The 22,118-nt window shown below is 41.5% G+C and overlaps 1 protein-coding gene across 4 annotated transcripts in view; it reads right to left on the bottom strand.

The window, feature by feature from the left end:
* Positions 1–1,390: 1,390 nt before the first annotated feature.
* The window catches only part of UBE3D (ubiquitin protein ligase E3D), a 181,669-nt gene continuing 160,941 nt past the window's right edge, over positions 1,391–22,118 (bottom strand). For all 4 annotated transcript variants that reach the window (XR_014471739.1, XR_014471740.1, XM_083177139.1 and 1 more), the window contains one exon: positions 1,391–2,506. Coding sequence is in view for 2 of the 4 variants with exons in the window: in XM_083177138.1 (XP_083033264.1) it covers positions 2,486–2,506 (21 nt within the window). In the remaining 2 variants the exon portion in view is untranslated. The remainder of the gene's footprint in view (positions 2,507–22,118) is intronic.

The following is a 22,118-nucleotide window of genomic DNA, read 5'->3' as shown; positions in this document are numbered from 1 at the left end:
AAAAGTATAATGAGCACCTCTAAGAAACTTGCGGATGATATTTTTAAGAATTTTCTCTCTTTGATTTAGTGTAGGATTATAATATGTAATGGTTGCAGAATACCTTTTATTATATATGTAAATTTTCTACATAATTCAGGGTTTCTATAATTGCACTATAGCTGTTGTTGTATTTAATTCATATGATAAGAAACCGTTGAATGCTACCATATTTAAATTGTATTGTAAATATACAGTATATGTGTGGGTAGCATTCTAGTGTTACCAGCACAAGGCCGTTTTTTTGGGGGGGAGGGGGAGAAAAAGTTCTCTCACAGTCCCGATCCCTCTGTGTTGACTTACCTAGTACTGGTTGGCACTTTTATGGGTAGAACCCATGCGGTGTGTTCTCCTACTATAGTAGCAAAAGCCCCCCAGCTGGGTTTGATTCCTACCATTGCCCTACCTGTATTTTCCCTGTGCTTGCAGTGGTTTCCTCCCAATTTCTAACAGGATTTGTGGTGACATATGTTTTGTTACTTTCTTTAAACATATTCTCAGCCGGTGTCAAATACTGTATATGTGTACTGTAGCTCTCTTTGTTTACTGTGATGGGTCTAACTGTATGTGGTATACTATAGTAAGTTCACTAGTAATGTAAAAACACTAGTAACATTTTAGTACTGTGCATATGTATATACAATTTGCAACTGTATACTGATTAAAAGAATGTCTTATGTGGAAAGTATGTATGTATATGTTCAGTTACATAGGTACACTGTCAGCATGTTGAGTTTTAGGAAGGGAGCATAGAAAATACATTGCAATTATATAGAAAGTGACAGACATAGAGCAAACATGCAGATCTTTCCGAGGCAGGTCTGAAGACTCAGCATATATCCATGATAACATACGGTATAGTCTTTAAACATTACCATTATGCTTCTATAAATGGCAGCCCAGTGGAAGCTATACTCCACTATCTAACCATGACATTTACAGGCAAAATTAGAGCACAAAAACAAGAATATACTAATATATACGGTCACAGAACCCCCTAAACTTTATCATTATGTGACTATAAGGGTAGCCCATAAAACATATAGATAATAAGGATGAAAGTAATAAAACAAATATTGTCACAGAACTTACAGTGGCACCTAATACACAAATATTCTATATTACTTAAGGCAATATCCTATACTGATAAAAACAATTGTGTAGAAGTAGAAAAAAACGCAGTAAGATATAAAGACAACGCACACAGGGTGCGTTGTCTTTATATTAACATTTATGTCAGTGTCAATCTGTAAAACATGTCCTTATGATAGAACTGATTTTCAATATGTGTTTTCAGCTTGTATTTGTTATTCTAAAACCATGCCACACCATTACTATTTATTTTAAGATGTTTAATATTAACGTTTTGCTTTATTGTATACAGAAAAATGTACAGTATCATTAAAAATCAGAAAACATTAACAAGATGCCAAAGAGACAATCAACTGACAGCTATAATTTATTTATATAGCTGAAAAAAATATGTGCCCTTTAATTAACCAACAATTGCACCAGTTTTAGTTTTTAAACTGCCTGGAAAGTCTTAGTGGGTATTTATCAAAGTCCAGAGAGAGATACAGGTTACAGGCTGTGCTTGAAAAATGATAGATACAGAAGGAGCTGATTGGTTGTTACTTTATCTCTCAAAATTGTATCTCTCTCCAAGCAAATGGGTACCCAGGGCACTTAGGACATGTATATACTTGTGGTTATGGATTTCAATGTTGGTACCAAGCATTGCTTCACTAATTCCATGTGTGAATACTGTAATCATGATGCAATACAAACATCTGTATATATAGAGTTGATGGAGCAGCGCTGAAACTGGAGATATGCAGTAGTAATTTGTATGTCATAGTCGTACAGAGGCATAGGAGTATATTTAATATTGCTTGGGAGAAATCCAGACATACCTATTCAATGTGACCGATTTTGGCTGGCTTTTCCACCTAGGCAGGTTCATCTTTAAATCTGCATTCACGGAAAACAGTTGAAAACGGATGCATTTACAACTAAAACACGTGGATTAGCAAGTAATTCGCTGACCCGTGTGTTTTATAACCATGCAGTTTTAACCAACATTCTGGAAAAAAAATCGGCACTTGAATAGGTCGAAAGCAAAAGTGCAGATTTTTCAGACTGTCGTAAAAATTGCCACGGACTGAATACCCCCCTATATCTCTTACTAGAGCTATCGTTGATTTAAGGCAACATCTGGTCTCTATGGTGGTATGGATGTTTTTGTTATGCCTTGTTTCAAGGTAGTGATCATAAAGACTGAATAGAATACACTATACAGTATGTGCTTGAGATCACAGTCACTTGTCTACGTTTCACATTAGGACACAACTGTTATACCATTTAGGTCATTTATATTCTTCCAATGATTTGTTTACTTGGAGAACAGCCATATCCAAATTATAATGAGTATGGTGTGATTAGTTCCTCATATCTTCAAGTAGGCTACCTGCACAGTAAACAAAAAAGACACAATAAATATGACATATAGATAAAATACAAAAATTAATATTGACTTACTTAAAACAGCAATATTGACTAAATATATTGCCAAATTTATGAGTCTTTGTACACAAGCTCAGTTTATTAGTAGACTGTAATAAGAACTTGGTATAACAGAAAAAAAGCATTGCATTATTATTATTGTTTTTATACAGTATAGTACCACACTATTCCATTGTACAATTAGGGAGACAAACTAGGTTGTGAGGAGGGGATAGTGAGACACAGGGGTGGTAGGAAGGGGAGATAGTGAGATGCAAGGTGGTAGGGAGGGGATAGTGATACATTAGCCGGGCCGTAAGAAGGGAATAAGAAGATGCAGGGCTGTAGGGAGAGCGGGTTGGATCGTTCGGTCTACAGCAACTAGGTCGACAAGCATTAGAGCGACAGGCAACAAGTTCGACAGGACATTAGGTCGACATGGGCAAGGTCAACAATCAAAAGGTCGACATGGGGTTTTTCACAGTTTTTTTCACCCGAATGTCAACACTGTCGACGTGGACACAGTTTGAATAGCACCGCATCCCCTTGCATTGCATTGATCGCTTTGCTCAGCACACAATTTTATTCATTTTTATTTGAAAAGGAAGGAATGTCACTTCTGTGGTGCACTTCAGGAGAAAAAAAGATTTAAAATGTAACTTTTAATGACAATGTTTAATAAAATGTTGCGAAATATTGACTAAAATCAGACATATAGGACACAGACAGTGTAGTAAAAAGGATACTAAATCCTCGCGCAGTGATCCCCGCTGCTAAGCCATCCCTAATATGCTTAATTACAATTCTTTAATGCATGCGTCGCCAAAAATATTAATATACTGTGAATCTCATGTATATCATGGCTGACATATAGCGTACTAAGGGGAACTGGTCCTTCTATGATCAATCGGCTTGTCAGTTTATAAATGACATGTATTTGACATATACATGAGAGGCAGATGTTGTTTTATTCATGAGAAAATAATGGCAATAGGTATTAGCCCGGAGCCTGTATGTCGAGGATGCGGGCGTTAGTTATCCGACGTTAGCTGAGTCTCACTGTCCCGGCCAACTCCACGTGCGGACAGAGGTACCAACACTGGAGTATTCAGCCGCCTCAGGGGACCAATCGTTGCCGGTGATCGCCGCTCAGGTATGGACTAAGCACCGGGGTGTCAGAGCATAACACCGCCGGTCAAACACAACTCTGCACGGAGCTGCGGTGAGTGGCGCCACTGCACCGCTTCTTAGGCTCCACGGACTCAGTGAAAACTGACGTCCGTTGGCGACGCTGCACTAATTAAACTAAACAGAAATCAAAATGCATTCAAGGGGGGAAGGGGAAGCAGGGAGGCATACACTGCGGGCGCAGTCGGTCTGCGTACGCTTCGCAGGTAAGCTTCGTTAGGACCAACCTGACACTTGGACGGAAGCCCTTTTGTACCCATACAGGTCATGCATATTCATGAGAAGGTGTCCTGTGGGTGTTCACGCCCATATTGAATTGGGTATGGAGAAAAAGGAGGTGATTATCATATGTATTTTGATGTGTAGTTGGTTATAATTCAGTATTTGCTGCAGTTTTTACGGTATGGGACAGACAATGTTGCTTGTGTTGTACGAAACTTGATATGTAGTTCAATACATCGGAAAATTATTAAACTGTTTAGTTTTTCAAGTCTCTTAAAAAATCGTCACGTGTGGACGGGCCCCGAATATTGGATGAGTATTTGGACATAAGTTATTAGTATATCATTTCTTGACATACAGAGTTTATTTGAAAAAAGGGGTATATGAAGTTGAGCTGTATGCTCACTATGGAGCTTTAGAAAGAATATAAAATATAAGTTATTTCTATTCATATGCAATCTGATGATTGGTATTAAGTTGAAACACCAGTGTCATCCACTGTTTCGTAGAAAGATATTTATTGCTTTCAGACTCTTGTACGTTCAGCAGTGATGATTTTCATGTCTTGAGTATTTTAGATCGTTTGTGAGTACCGATAACGATTCATACAAAGAAAAATGGGAGAAAGAGGTATATTGGGATTTATATATGGATTGGGACCGGGAAAGATTTTCAAATTTCATCACCATAATTAATTTGAATGTCCATAGATACATTGAATTATTAACATTCGGAAAAATAGTGATCTGATAAAAATATAAAAATAGGTGATAGGCAAATGCCATACTAATTCCTTAGTGGGGAGGACGTCGGTGAGTGCAAATTGGGATAATTTCCTGTGCGTGATACCACTTTGTCAAGTGGAAAAGTGGTGCTGAAGTTGGGATCCGGTTTGGACGAGTGACAGTGCTCCCGTCACTATAATTGAAGTGAGGGGTCTGACGGAGGAGCTAACACATGTGACTCTCCGATATGTGTGAAAAATGTGTAAGGTGTGTACTCCGGGAGGGGGGGAGAAAATAAATGTAAAGAAAATACATGCAGAGGGGTGTAAAAAACAAAACTGCAAACCAGTGAAAATAGGGGAGTTGTACACTAAAATTGTATTGGACAATTTTATTCTCCCACCACACCCTACTGAATGGTAGGGCATGAAATACCGCCTGTTGGCACGTCGGCTCGAAAAACAGTGAAAAACCCCATGTCGACCTTTTGACTGTCGTCCTTGCCCATGTCAACCTAATGCTTTTGTTGACTCAATGACCTGTCGACCTAAACCCATGTCGACTCCCCGGGATTCCGGGGAGGTAGAGAGCATAATGAGACACATGGAGGAGATAGAGGGACTCAGGGCAGTAGGTAGGGCATAGTGAGAAGCAAGGTGCTAGGGAGAGCATATACTGTAAGCTTACTGGGCATCCAGTAAGCTTGAAGATGAATGTTTTCAAAGCAAACTAAAATTGTGGCTATTAGTCTAGCTAGCTAGGTGGTGCTACTCAGGTCAGGGCCGGCGCTACCCACTCAGCGAGGGATGCAAAGCAGGGAGGCGCCAGGCTAAAGAGGCGCTGTCCCTCCCCGCTCTGCATCCCCGCTGATTTCTGCTCAGCTGTTCTGCTGGTTGCTGCTGCCTGTCAAAGCGTAGGACAGGCAGCAGCGCCGGCAGCTAGGAAATCCTCCCGCCAGTCCCACTCCCGAGTCCCTTTAAAAGCATTAGAATAGAAAGTCAGCGCCGCTGGTCCAGAAAATGGGCGGAGCTACACTGGGCATAGGGGCGTGGCTAATCGGGAAAATGCGCAGAGCTACACGGGAGAGCGTTTCCTTTGTCACATCGGCAGCCAAGCAGCTTTATTAAGTAAGTGGGGACAATCAGTGAGAGAATGAGTGTGTGTGTGTGTGTGTGTGGGGCATTATTTGTAGAAGTGCTGCAGCTATTGGGAACATTGGGCCTGATTCTGGTTGACACGCAAAGCTGCAAAATTTGCAGCTTTGTGGATCCTCTAAGCGCCGCCGTGAAACCGCACGAATGTCTGCCCGCCCTCACACGCCGAATTTCCCCGCAGGCATGCGAATGGATGTTTTGCATAAACATCCATTCGCAGCCTTATGTGCGGGAGCAAAATCATTCGATGGTCGCTGACCATCGAATGATTTTGCAAGTGCTCGCAGATGTTAGACACCTCTCTGGTGTCTTACATCTGCGTGCGCCCTATTCGGGAACGGGTGGGTGGCTGACATCAGCTGCCCACTCCCTGCACACGTGTCATGGGTGAATTTATATGGGAGCGGCCATAAAACGCATGGCGTTCCCATGGGCATGACGATGGCCTGCTGCCCCCCCCCCCATGTGTGTGAGTGGCCCGCGAATAATCAATTTGCCATGCCCGCTCACAGAGGCTGCACATGCGCAAAAATACTTATGCGTGTTTGTAGTCTCTAAAAATCGCACCCCTGTGCGAACGCGGAGTGAAGCGATTCAACTAGAATTACCCTCATTATGCGTGTAAGCAGTGCTGCTACTAGGGGCATTATGGGTGTAAATGGAGCGGCTGATATGGGCATTGTGCGTGTATATGACGCTGATACTGAGGGCATTATGCATGTAAATGACACTGCTACAATGGGCATTATGTGTGTAAATGACGCTGCTACTGAGGGCATAATGTGTGTAAATGTGCTACTATTATGGGCATTATGTGGGTAAACGGCGCTGCTACAATGGGCATTATGCGTTTAATCACCGCTGCCACTATGGGCATTATGCGTTTAATCACTGCTACTACTATGGGCATTATGCATTTAATCACCTCTACTACTATGGGCATTATACGTTTAACCACCGCTGCTACTATGGGCATTATAAGTTTAATCACCGCTGCTACTATGGGCATTATACGTTTAGGTACTTGTATACCTTCACGGCTCCCATCGCATGCCATATGTAGTGGCATGCGATGTGATGCAATTTTTCCGGGTTTTTTATGCATTTGTTATAAAAATCGCATGCCATGCGATGCGATTTTGATCACAAATGCATCCAAATGCATTTAAATTAGTAGCAAACATGTTAAATGCACCCCAAATGTATTTTTTCACACTATACCACCCCCACCCGAAGTGTGGCGAGCGGCGGCGGTACGCGTCCTACGACCTTTTCATACCCCCACTATCCACGTCGGCGTGGAGTTGAGAATAGAAAGTGTGGCGAGCGTAGCGAGCCACCGAGCCCAAAGCGTGGCGAGCGCACGCGGATACCTTCACAGGTATCCGTGTCCCCTCGCGGGATTCACAGCTATCCGTGTCCACTCGCCACACTTTCTATTCTCAACTCCACGCCATCGTGGATAGTGGGGGTATGAAAAGGTCGTAGGACGCGTACCGCCGCTGCTCGCCACGCTTCAGGTTGGCGTTCATAGTGGGGGTGGTACAGTAACAAATGCCCTTTGGGGTGCATTTAACATGTTTTTAACACGTCAATGATTTCTGTGAAAAATGGCATCGCATCGCATGCGATGCAATGCGATTTTTTCCTATACTATGCCCATCGTGGGAACCGTGATACTACACAAGTACCTAAGTTTAATCACCGCTGCTACTATGGGCATTATACGTTTAATCACCGCTGCTACTATGGGCATTACACGCTTAATCACCGCTGCTACTATGGGCATTATACGTTTAATCACCGCTGCTACTATGGGCATTATACGTTTAATCACCGCTGCTACTATGGGCATTATACGTTTAAATGGCGCTGCTACTGCAGACAATATGTGTGTTAGTGACACTGATGCTACTAGGGGCATGGTTTGTAAGCCGTGCTGCTCCTGCGGACATTGGGCCTGATTCTGGTTCATTTGCAAAAGCAAATTCTTTTTCTAATGGACAAAACCATGCTGCACTGCAGGGGAACTGTGGTGTCATAAGAATCAGGGGCACTACGTGTTGTGTAATGTGAATAAGATTTTGCTACCATGTGGTGTAATTTCTAATGGGGATATTATTGTATGTGTACATCTATTTCTTGTGAGACTACACCCTTTTTTCAGTGCGCGCCTCTGGTGTGCACTCTCCTTTTGTAAAGTATGGGAGGGCGCAAATTTATATTTTGCAGGAGGGCGCTGAACACCCTAGCACCGGCCCTCACTCAGGTAATATGGTGCTGTTTGGGATAATTAAAAACATTTGCTTTGTAGAAAGCTACAGGGGTAGGGAAATATTTTGATAGTAAGGGCAAAGGGTAAGGGCAAATTTTTACTGTTGTTTAGACAGAGGGTGCTCACAATTAATTATACTAACGCTACATACTGCCACCCATCACATCCCTCCAAGTTAGTGAAGAAACTCTGCTTTTCTCACTTGACCTGTTTATGGATTTAGCTGCTAAGATATAGAAATATAATCAGCATCCTTCCTCACTAATGGTGGTAAGGAGGAATACATATTTTGTTCTAAAACACTACAATATTTATTCCTTGGTTGTTATATTATTTAAGGTATACATCATTTTCTGTTCCTAGTTAAAACCATATGTTCTCCTGCAGATGCCCCCTACTCACACAATCTACTTACTTTACATAACAAAAGTAGTTGCCCCAGCATCATAATAGCCCAAAGGCATTTATCCTTTGAGTATGCTAACTTTCAGGTTTTGCTTTGTTTTCTGCCCTGCCTGACCAAACATATACAGTCAGATTTCAATTGGCTGCTCAACTTGCACAAACTAAGCAACAAAAATGACATCACTGGTGACGTACAGTATATAGAGAAACACAGGAGTGCATTGTGGAAACGTCAAATGCAAGAAAAAAAAATATAAAAACTATTTCTAGTTAATCTTTTTTTTAATAACATTTACTTTTTAGAAAATGTATAGCAGATGTATGAATGTAGGGTCCCCATATAACAGGTTTATTAATTGGTGTCAATTCCATAATTAATCAACTATTCTGCCTAACTCCATGATCTGGGTGTTGGATTTATATTACAAAGACAGCCGCAGTGAAGTATCCCTGAGCAGGAGAGTGACACACTGTACATGTTTTATGAATGGTTAACATTTATCATTGCTATACTTGGGAGTTAACTGAAGAATTAGCATAGCATCATCTCTCCAGTCATTGCTACTGGGCAAAAAATTCTATAGAGAACAGGATTCAAAATATCAATATAGAACATATCACTCTAAAACCACACAAAACAGTTATTTTTATTTTATTTTTATATCTAACAAGAGATTTCAAAGCAGATATAAATGTTTCCAATCTCTGCGTACCACACTTGTTACTGAAGCAGCAATCATGAGGTGCAGGATAATAACAAAACCCTACAGCTGATGTGCTGGTAAGAAATTGATGTATTACAGAGATTGTGCCCATGTAGCATTGTCAGGGTGGGAGCAATCTCAGTGTGAAGGCATATAGTGGATGATGCACAAAAACAAAGGACAATTACAATTGTCAACAGGATTTGCTGTACATTTATCTTACGGTAATATCTACTGCATAATCTCTGCTTTCAGAATACACAAATATAGCCATGCAATCAGGCTTTGATCTCAGATAGATTATGCATTGGAAAGAAAATAACATACAGTTGCTGTCTGATTTATTGGATTTTCAAAAATACAATGAGCCCATCAATAATTCAAAATCTCAATAGTCATAAACAGGAAAATAAACAATCCTGTCAAACGTAGGCTAGGCATCATCCTAGTTATTAGCAATGCCCTAAAATGATCATGTAATCACTCAGATGTACACGTGCGTGAGTGTGGACATATTTTGTGAGTGTGTGTGTGTTTATATATATATATATATATACATACACACACATACATATACACACACACATACATACATATATATATATATATATACATACATACATACAGTATATATCAAGCATAAATGAAGGTAGACACTATATACTAGAAGTACTTGAGCAGTTTTTTAATCATTTGTGCCTGGAAGAAATACGTCCTCTTTATTTACTCCCTTAGCCCGGAGGACTCGGTTTTTAAATTAAATCTTAAAGAACATTGGGGGGAAAAAAACACCCAAGCAAGCAGAAAAAAATAACACACAAAACAGAAATTGTCCTGGAAAACAGGATAAACCAATCTAATCTGAAGTGACCTTTATTTGCAGAATGCATAGGGCAAATCTTGGATAGGACCATTCATGATTAATGTGAAAATATATTACATTTAAAATGTGACAGGTATTTTAGAAGTCAGATAGTCAAAAAGTGCTTTCAGTGCACCATAATATTACACCTACTTTACACTGAAAATATGATATACAGTAGTACAATGGTTTCTAATGACATGTATGCAAATGCTGAGGACAGTATTCAAACTAATTCAGAGAAATGGCCTGGGTGACCCCCAAGAATTACACAAACTATATCAGGGGCCTGCAGGGGGTAAAATCGAATGCTTTTAGCAGAATTCGATGCAGATGCGATCCCAATGCACGTAAACGGATAGTGGACATCGAAAAGGAAAATAGTCTTGCCAGGCAAAACCCTATAGTAGAAATCTAATGGCATATCAGATAGAATGCCACTAACCTTGTGTACGCACCTTTACCCAACATTTAAATGCTGAGGACTGCTGCACTGGACCCTGTTCTCTCTGCTAGGCAAATTACCGTGTAAAACAGTTCTACCCGGTAATTTGCCTTTCAACATGGGACCTTCTGCAATGTGAATAGGTCAACCTGGGTCAGCATACCTGGGTCTCCAACCCAGGTAAAAAGTGGGGTTGGAGACCCGGGAATTTCGACCCGAGTTGCGCCGTTCACACTAAACAAAAACCCTGTGTTGAAAGGTAAAATACCAAGTCAACATACTTGAACCGGTAATTTGCGTGGCAATGAGAACGTGGTATTAGAAGCTACTCCTATTATAAATAGCCTCATTCATAAAATAAACTTCATTCCACAAGTCTTCATATGTGTAGTAGCATATTAGACATGGTTTTATGAAAGTGTTGCTATTTCCCAACTACCCAGACACATTAGAACACAGCTGTGTATAGTTTAACTAGCTCTCTAGAGATCTTCTGTGACAAGAGCCTAGCTACATAATGACAAACAGCTTTACAGAGGTGCTTATTAGCGGTGGACTGAAGGCGAAGAGTATGATTTCCTCCCTGTATTGAGTCTCACTCTCAAACACTCACTTTTGTAAAGAAGGTAATGTAAAAGCTTGAATTAACTGACATAACATTCAAGCTGAAAAGCCTGAAGACAATTTTTTTTTTTTAGTGGTATCTGTTCACTCAACCATTTTTTCATCGGTCCCTCTTCCTTTTACCTGGCAAAGATTGTAAACTTATGAAAACATACATGTGACATGGACATAAAGAGGTCGCATGTGATATATCACATGTGAAAGGATCACTAGGTGCCAGATGGCTCGTGGGGGATCGGATTGCCATACACTGCTGCAATGCATCGCAGTAGTGTATGACCAGCTTAAGTTATGGTGACAGGGTATTACCAAACTAATTGCACTGTATATTCAGAAAATTCCAATAGGCTAATTAGGCTGCAGCCTGGGGGGTGAGGTGGGGGGTTGCAGTGCCAGTACAATGGATTGTGCTGGGATGGAAGCGCTTCCTGGTGCTGCTGGAGCTGGGGGCAAAGCAAGGTCTTGTGAGATCTCCCCCAAGAACTGGTGGGAGCAGCAGTACCTGCTGGGATTGCTGGCATCACCGAGACAGGGATGCCAGGAAAAGGAAATCCTGTGAGAGCCGTGGCTGGCTCCCCTACCAAGGCTGTGATCAATACCACTGCCACTGTTGCCAGCACTGCTAGGGCGGTAAGTGGCAATATGAATGCAGCTGAGGTCTGAGCCTGTTACAAATTTTTAGCTGAACATGAGCAATAAAAAAATTGGTGGTGGGGAATGGGGGGAACCCACTTCTGTATTAGCCTAGGGTGGCAGGAACCCTTAATCAGGCCCTGGAGAAAAGTCACTGTGGGGAGGGGGTTAAGACATGGCTATAAAAGCACAGTATACCTTTGATTGAGGGTTTCCAAAATGTTACGTACAAATATGATAAATGTAACAAGCAGTACACATCATTTAAAATAAATAATAGTAATAACAATATCATTATGAAAAACGTGTATTTTTTTTTTTTTAAAGAAGAAACTTTTTAAAATACAATGAAAAAGCTGGAAGAAATGTGTGTACAATATCTTAAAAAAAAAAAAAAAAAACTATATCCAAAAGCCACTGAATCATGGTTGAGCTGGTAAGCAGAAGTTATGCATATGATTTTATGAATTACAATGCCAAGAATAAACAGCGTTCTGTAGGTATTCAACATAATGGCAGTATGGATTGGGGAGCTTTCACTTGCTGGAGGCAATATGGACTAGGAGCATTTCTGCAATACTAATTTTGTATGCTTCATGCAAGTGTTTTATTTTTACTGAAATCTCTTATTAATATGTATTTGTACACCGCGTACATTTTATGCACTGCATTCCAGAGAATACTGAATCATTCCAAACAGCTCCAGCATTCACATCCACTATATCATGTTTTATTCCCTACAAAGGGACTAATTCAGCTTGGGTTGTAGTTTTGTGAGTTATCCTGTCCAGCACAGGACAAGACTGCCTCACATGCCAGTTTCTACCCACCAATAACATGCTAGTGCTTTGCTATGCAGCGAAGTGCTCGCATATGAAGGGTACAGTAGCTCCTTGCCTGCGCAGCCTAGCAGTGAAGGTAGGCACTGGGCCCCCATGTTCAGGGTTGCAGTGCCTGCTAGTGATGTCGCACAGCCACCCTGGCCCACCTTGCAAAAGGTCTTGACATGCCAGCATTGTCTGGACTGAATCCCCACAATGCTCCCCACCAACCGTGTAGTTTCAGGGTCAATGCATGCATGCTACGAGATATTTGGCGATCAGTGATATATGCTGAATCACCACAATGATTGAAGCAACTTAAAAAAAAAACCTGAAATAAATTTAAAAAAGCACTGAGTCCCATAAAACACATTCTAGCCAAACGTCAGCACCATCCATACAAGACAATCTGATGCTCTGAAACAGGCTAGCCAACTGGCCACCAAATAAGCAGAGGAAGATGAGAAAGCTTTGGAGAGAGTGACTTCCCTTTGGCGGGACCCTGCAGTATTATGGTTAATCATTGGAGAGTTTTTACCAGGTATCACAAGGACTACACTGAAGATATAAAACATGGTAGTGATGTGGACCGTAGGCTTTAAGTGCAACACGTACGCCATGAGCAGGGTGAAGGTACTGGTCACTGACCTGCATTGCAAATGTGTGAGAACACATAGGACTGTGACAACATATAGTTACTGTGCTTGTGTGCAGAAGAGAGTGATGCCATATACAATGTTTGTGGGTCGGTTTGATGGTCATTCTAAGGAGCATGTGGGGTGGTCTGAAGGCATAGTGTATGTGGCAGACTGTGGGGCATTTATCTGAAATGTGGTGAGGTCTGAGAGGCATTTAGAGGCACACTGGCAGATTTGATGGCTTGAAGAAGTCTGATGCATGCATGGACATCGTTGTGAATATTGCATTTCAATTAATTACTGGCCGCCACTGAGTATGACTGCAATAGTTGTTTGCGGTCTGCCTGATGCGCGCCACAAAACTTTTCAAATTGAGCAAGATAATGCAGAAATGTCTCTCTTTCTCTCTCTCGATCTGTATAGATAGATAGTTAAGTATCCACAGCTTCACAATCTCACCCAACATGAGTCATCCGCTGGTGTGCAATTCAGGATTAATGCTGCAAAACAGTACTCAATAGTAGTCAGAAGAATCCCCTAAACAGGGATAAAATGGCACTTACCACACTTCTAATACAGTAGTGGAAAAGTTCCAGGTTTAATAGCCAATTGCCTGCTGAGGTTTTATTCTCCACATTTTTGCACTTGATGTTGATGCAGAGTTGGATTTCTTTCCCTTGATAAACGGACCATTAAACCTTGGCCCTTTTAAACTACTTATATTGGAAGACAAAAAAAAAAAGAGAGCCTGAGACAGAGAGACCACCACTCAATAGCCTTCTAGTAACCTTAGACGTCAGCAGTCTGTACACCTCTACCTCCAACGAAGAGGGTACAGCTGCTGTACGAGTGATTTTTATGGAAAGTCCCCATTATACAGGTCCACCGACTGATTACCTCATTTTGCTGATGAATCTTATATTACATAAGAACCTAATTATTTTCTGTTCAATAACGCATTTTTTTTGCAGCTATCAGGAACATTGATGGGGTCAAACATGGCCCCGTCATATGCAAACTTATTCATGTACAGCTATGAGAGGACTTTCATTATGTCAAATCCCACGTTTTCAAAATACATAGCATTTTACAGTAGGTACATCGACAACCTTTTTTTGATTTGAACTGGTAGTCAAACCCAATTGGAAGAGTTTATTGATCATCTAAATCACCTACCCGGACAAATTCTATTCACACAAAAATGTCATCCTACAACTATGGACTTCTGTGATGTTACAGTAACAGCTACACATGACAAATAGGTTACTAAAATCTTTACCAAGAAAACTGATAAGAATACTTTGCTAGCATTTTCAAGTTTCCATGCAGCACCGTTGAAGATGGGCCTATCCTTCTCCCAGTTGATCAGAGTGACTTGTATCACCTCGGAGAAGGAGGATTTACAAAGGGATCTGCAACTGATGGCACAAAAATTCTTGGACCGTGGCTATGATAGAGCTGAAGTCGATATGGCTTTTAAAAAGTGTCTTGACCTGGATAGAGAAACACTCTTGACTACAGGTTCTAAATCTAAACATATGGACAGAATGGCATTTCCCACTACATACTCAACAATGTCAGGTACAATTAATAGAATAGAATCAACTTTATTGGCCATGTATGCTTGCGCACACTAGGAATTTTTTGTGGATTTACAGTGCAGCATCAACCAGGGAGGGGGGGATGGGGACGACATACATACATTAAATTGAAACATTATATGCGGGGAACACATGCCCATTGAGCTGCACAGCGCCTAGGCAGCCATCAGCTGTGCCACTGGACGTTGCAGCAGCCAGGTGGGTAACAATATAAGCAGGGACAGTACAATATCACACAGGGAACACATACCCACTGAGCTGCACAGCGCCTAGGCAGCCATCAGCTGCGCCACTGGTCATTGCAGCAGCCAGGTAGGTAACAGTATGAGCAGGGACAGTACAGTTATCACATAGGGAACAAATACACGCCAAGCTGCACAGCGCCTAGGCAGCCATCAGCAGCGCCACTGCAGCAGCCAGGTAGGTAACAGTATGAGCAAAGACATCGCAGTTGTTGAAGCAGCCATTATGAAACACTGGCACATCATTAGCACAAACCCTGTAATTGGAGCGGACTGTGGGCAATTGCCTTTGATTAGCTATAAACGTAGCCCGAATATTAAACAAAGGATAACACATTCTGATATCAGTCCATCAACTAACACTAATAGGACTTGGCTTAGAAGACCCACAGGAGCATACAAATGCACTGTTTGTGCTAACTGTTCATATCTAACTATTGGTACACACTTTACTCATCCTATAACTGGATTATAATATAAAGTATTCCATCGACTCAATTGTGAATCCAGGTTCATTATCTATGTTATCTCATGCCCCTGCGGAAAAAATCTATTTGGGGAAGACCATTAGAATGGCCAAAGAGCGCATAGCGATGCATAGGTCTTCAATTAAGAAAGCCCTCAATGGTGTTGATGCTGTAACACTCCCGGTTGGCATGACATTACCATAAAGCTGGACATTTCTTGATGGACTTCACCTATATGGTTATGGATCATATACCCCTGCTGAGGAGGGGGGAGATAGGCACAAATTGTTTATGTTTATATATTTTGTACAGTGGTTATGATTTTTGTATATTAGTTATTAAGCAACTGATCTTCTAAGGGTTGGACTTCTGCATTTATTTGGACTGCCCTGTGTCTTGGTGCAGCACTTCCCATCTATTTATGAAATATGACCGCATTAGATATATGAACTTATGCTCCATCATTGGTCTAATTTACTGATTGAGGTCCCCCATCGGGTAGTTGATATGGCATGCTTACTTCTGTGCCCCGATGATGCCCGTCTCTGTTAGCGGTACAGTAGTACGCTGGCGGGATGCAGTGCAAATCCCAGCGCTCAGGATCCCGGCGTTCAAAATCCCGACGCCGAAATCCCGACACTTTCTCCCACCGTGGGTGTCCACGACACCCTCGGAGGGAAAATAAATTAGTGTGCCGAGCGTAGCAAGGCACCGGTTCCGCTGCGTGGCGAGCGCAGCGAGCCCGCAAGGGGGGGCGATCCACACCCCCCCTTGTCGGGATTTCGAACACCGGGATCCTGACCGCCGGGATTTAATACTGAATCCGCGCTGACAGTTGCTGCGGGTTACCAGGGTGATATACTTGCGTGGCCACGTCACTCGATGGATGGTGCCAGATATCTGAGACGGCAGTTTCCTGGCGCAGAGAGAGCTGGTGCGCATGTGCGATTGCTTCACCACTGTACGTGGCTTCAGCGTTTGGTTGCTAAGCCAGCAGTAAGCTCTGACGCGCACACGGAGGTATGCTGTGGCTGGGGCTCTGTTATTGGAGCTCATTCCGGATACTCCTTATATGAAGATCCGGTGGGCGTCCTTATGCATTAGTGAACCCTATGATTGATCAGTTTGTTTTTTCACACAGTTGTTATTCAATTTGGTGACAGCTATATACTGGGCTGGTGCACTCATTTACTGTGGGTCAGTCCAGGATGAAGGCTGGATAAGCCGAAACGTAGGCTTGTAGACTGCCATACAGTATATGCTGAATATGACTATGTCCCATGTTTTCTAAACGCTTGATACTGCCATCAGTTGCATCCCAGTCTAAGTATGGTCACATGAAATAAAGTGACTTTGCTTTCTAACAAGGAGTGCTGCCTATTATATCCTTTGGATATCATGTCTCTCTCTCTCTCTATATATATATATATATATATATATATACACACACACACACACACATATACACACTCACGCACATACATGCACAGTGCCTAGTGCCACTTTTGGTCAGCAGATGGTGGCTCTGGTAATGCCGGGGCGCTGGTTAGTATAAGCATGTATTGTATTTGGGTGTCTCTTTGCTGTAGGTTGGGGCTGAGGACTGGGTTGATACCCTGAAACGTTCCCTATGTATACCTAATACACACTTTTGAGTGCCGTTTATTCCTGCAGGAGTTGGAACTGTGTATTATTTTTTTCTGGCACCGAGAACTAGGTGTATTTGTATTGTGGAGTGCCGGCAGCATTAGATTAGCAGGAAACATCATCTTTGGGTTGCAAAATACATAGGCGAGAAACCAGGGACAAACATATATCTCATTTATCACTTTACCAGTGATTGCCAGCGTGCCATCCGCTGTTATCTGGTGGATGGTGTGCGCTGGCGGATGTGGACGCATGAGCATCTCACAAGCTTGCACATCCATTGCTGAGAATAGAGAGAGCAAACATCTCTGACATGTTCACGCCCCATTCGGCAGATGGTGAGGGCTGGTGGGTGTAGATCGGAACGTCGGGAGCTGCTTTGACAGGAATAATATGGAATAATATATATAAAAGATATGGGAGGGAAAATATAAAACCAAAAAGGAGCAAATCAGCAATAAAAAGCAAGTAAAAAATATACATATATACAAATAATCGCAGTGGACAAAACAAAAGGCAGGGGCAGAGCCGGCCGACCACCCAGGCCGAAATAAACCCCATCTACAACCTGTCTTAATATGAGCTATCACCTATTGAGCAAGGGACTTTCATTTGTACCTTCTTCACAGTTCGATCCATTTCAATGGAACATAGAGAAAAATGCGTTGCATAGAAAATTAAAAAAACTCAGAGTTTTTTCATTCAAGACCATCTGTGACTTGAAAAAGTCAAGCATCAGCACCATCACCTCTCCCAGACAAATGAAAGAAATTTGCACCGCCATCTACCTTTGTCCCACTATCTAACAACTTCAGCATCAAAACGTACATGAGGATGATCGATCAAGATGTCATGGAGTATATGAAGACACCTCAAGTACAACATCCCAACATAACCCCGCTGGAAAGGGCAGCCTTGAAATCACTTTCACAGAATAAAAGGTTGATTAATAGACCTGCAATAGACAAAGGGGGCGGGATTGTTTTGCAAGACTACCGTTTGGAAGCGGAAACTCAATTAAGTGATACAGATGTATATCAACTTCTGCCCCGTGATCCAACATCTCTCTGTACAAAAAAAGTTTATAATTTTGTAAAAAAAAAAAAGCTGCAGCAGTGGATCTCATTTAAGAAGAATGGATTAGCACATTAGTACCTGACCATCATATGGTACCACTCTTTTATACAATCCCGAAGATCCACAAGAACTGTGAAAAATCCCCGGGCATCCAATTATTGCCGCTAGAGGCTCCCTCTACTAACCAACGGCAGTGTTTTTGCAACCGCTCATTGTCCAGGAATCTAGCTTTTTGCTTGACACAGGACATTTTTTGTCCAAAAATTAAAAAAGATATACCCATCGCTGCTGATAGTGACTGGCTCATAGAGGTAGACGTTGTCAGCCTGTACACGTCTATCCCTCATGAGTTCGGTCTATCAGCAGTATGCCAATTTCGGTCTATCACAGAATTGTTAGAATTAATACTATACAATCAATACTTCTTGTATGATATGTTTTTCCCGCATACATGGGGCTGCGCTATGGGATCTATCGCAGCGTCGTGTTATGCTAACATTGTAATGTTTGTCGTAGAAGAAAGTGTATTTTATTCTAACCCTAAAATGTCATAAAATATCATTATGTTTGGTCGATACATTGAAGACCTGTTTCTAATATGGCGAGGGTCCAAAGAAAGCTTTGAATAAGCTTTACAAGAATACCACTCACTAGCAGGTCCTATTAAATTTAATTTTTCTATGAGCCAAAAAGAAATACATTTTCTAGAGGTCAGTCACCATTTCTGAAGATCGGTTAAATGCTACAGTATTTACAAAACCCACCGACCAGAATCAGTTATTGAAAGCTAGAGTAGCAGTTGCCATCCTACTGCATTAGAGGGCTACCCTACTCTCAAATGGTCCGTATTATTAGGATTAACTGTGACCATGCCAATGCAGTATTGCAAATTTGTCATCTTATTGACAAATTGCTAGGAAGAGGTTATTCCTTGAAAACATTACTCGAGTCAAACAATAGGGCTTTGCAGTCATATCGCAATTCTTTGTTAGGATCTTAAGGCACCCCGCAAAGAGAGGAGCTAAGATCTGTATTTCCGTAGGTTAACAAATACCACACAGAATCCACCAATGTACATAAAATTGCTAAAAAACATTGGCTGCTTATTACCTCAGATAACACATTGGGCTTAGCCGACACACGGCTTTATGCCTTGTTATTCAATAGGTAAGAACCTTCTAAAAAGTTCTAAAAGGTCCAAATCATTTCTGCCAACAGACCGTTTTGGCTGCTTTCGTTGTGTTTGTGTGGCTTGCCAGTTTTTACTGGCTGGAGACACTTTTCACCACCCTCACACAGTGAAAAAAAATCTACCTTCGTGGTGTACCAGATTATCTGCCCATGTGGCTTAGTGTACATCTGCAAAATGGAGTGTAGATTCAAGGATAGAATGGCAGCACACAGGTTGGCTATCCGAAATGACATTGAAAATGGTTCAAGCGAGCAACCAGTAGCTCGCCATTTTGCAACTCTAAGGCATCCACCTAATTCACTACGGTATCGTATGATCGATTTTATACCCCCATCCATTAGGGGTGGCAATCGAGGTTTGAAATTTTTACAATGTGAAAGTAGGTGGATTGCCAGACTCAATGCAAATCGCCCCTAGGGGCCTTAATGAAGGCATCTCATACGGATGTTTCCTTCAGACTAAATAATCTGATTTGTATAGTGTATGTTATTGTTATTAATACATTATAAACCTATTTTTTCAAAGCATTTGCAGAGGCCACTGTTAGTATATCCTCATTCTTCTCTTTATTAGGTCCTCTGTATTGCGTTACTTTAGCTTGGGGTAATTGTTTAAAAACCCCTTACTATATGCAGATTATACCAGCATGTCCACCATGTCGTTTTATCCGCTGATTATTTGTTTTATACACTTATTCTTTATGCACTTATGTAAACACGGTGTTGTTTGTCTGCAGCACATCCATCACCTAGGTAACGGCTGCGTAGAGGCGATGCTGGGCTAACGGAGTGACGCCATCCCAGGGCGGGACGGATGGGCGGTCCCCCAATGACGAGCACCTCCACAAAGCAGGCGGCAAGTTGTAAGTATAAATGTCTGTCATTTTCATGTATTTATGTAACTTGAAAACAGTTTTTGGTACTTGTGTACTAGCACGGCGCCCACGACATTAGGTCGCACGACATATAATCGCATCACATGCCATCGCATGGCATACACCCGATGCACTGCGATGCGATTTTAAATTGTATAAGCCCCCTATGCAATGTTTAATTGTATAAGCACCCTAATTGGGGCTTACAATGTCAAATGCACCCCCACTATGAATGCCAACCCGAAGCGTGGCGAGCGCGAGAGGCGGCTGTATGTGTCCTACGACCTTTTCATACCCCCACTATCCACGTCAGTGTGGAGTTGATTTTATATAGTGTGGCGAGCGCAGCGAGCTCGAAGCGTGGCGAGTGCAGCGAGCCCCACGATGGGACGCGTAATACTTTACATGTATTCCGCGTCCGCTCGCCACGCTTCGGGCTCGGTGGCTCGCCACACTATATAAAATCAACTCCACGCCGACGTGGTTAGTGGAGGTATGAAATGGTCGTAGGACGCGTACCGCTGCCGCTCGCCATGCTTCGGGTTGGCGTTGATAGTGGGGGTGCTTTTAACATACTAAGCACCCATCACATTTAATAGAGGGCCACTTTTAACATGGAAAAACCCATTAGGGTGCTTATACAATTTTAAATCGCATATCATTGTATATGCGATAGAATGGTATACAATGCCATACAATGCGATGGTATAAAATTTAAAATTGTATAACATCACCTTCCATCGCGTCGCATGCCTTATGGTGTGCGATGCGATGGGCGCCGTGCTAGTACACAAGTACCCAGTTTTTCATAACCTGAAACGTTGTTGAACGTCTCCGTGCAACTGAATTCCGAGAGCCGCACCCGTGCGCCATTTATATACAAATAATCCTTAACTTGGTAGTAAGGTGAGGTAGAAGTCAGAAGTTACCCAAGGGTAAGGCCCTTTGGAATGCAATTCCTTTTTCTTGCATAAATTATATTGAATTGTAAAAAAAGTTATACTCATATCCTATGTGGAAACATATCTATTTTAATAAATAACTGCTATTCCAATGTCGAACCACACACTTTCTTTTTGAAAAATATGAATATTTAAATCTGCAGTGAATTGAGTCTTGCACAGAGTTAATTAGCAAGCTACATGCATCTATCTCCATGCAAAACAGAAATGATTATGGCTGTAACATACTGTAGTTGGTTCCATTTCTTTTATCCAGTGGCATGAAAATATCACAGGGCATAATTGTCATGCTGGCATAAGCTTCAAAGTTTGCACTTCTCTTTTAGCAATTTCAAACTTGGCTGATCACTGTTTACACAGATTTGATAGAGTGTTGAATCCATTTCATATTCTGCACAGTTTATCAATACACTAATAAGTGCTTTGAATGAGAGATGCTTTGTATAGCCCAGCAGAGTAGAAGAACAAAACTAATTCTTTGTAAAAGCAAAAGCATGTTGTATATATCTATCTAGAAGCAGGTCCTTCGTAAATTTAGCTGAATTTAGCGGTTTAACCCTGTAGAATGTAAACATTTGTAAAAGCAGACTGAATAAAATTATATTTACTATAATAAAAGCAAAACAAGTTATTAGAACATTACAATGTGGAATACAAAATAATATTGAACATTGGAACAAATCGAACAGAAATGTACTTTGTGGACTCAATAGAAATCGGTCACAGTGAAAGTATCAAAGTGCTCTAATAAAGAAGTATCACACAAGGGAAGAAAATCATATTGTAAATGGGAACAGACTGTCATACTAACAGTCGCAA

Source organism: Crinia signifera, chromosome 3 (assembly GCF_055691185.1).
Source record: "Crinia signifera chromosome 3, ASM5569118v1, whole genome shotgun sequence".
In the NCBI taxonomy this organism is placed as follows: domain Eukaryota; kingdom Metazoa; phylum Chordata; class Amphibia; order Anura; family Myobatrachidae; genus Crinia; species Crinia signifera.
This window is presented reverse-complemented; position numbering and strand designations above follow the sequence as displayed.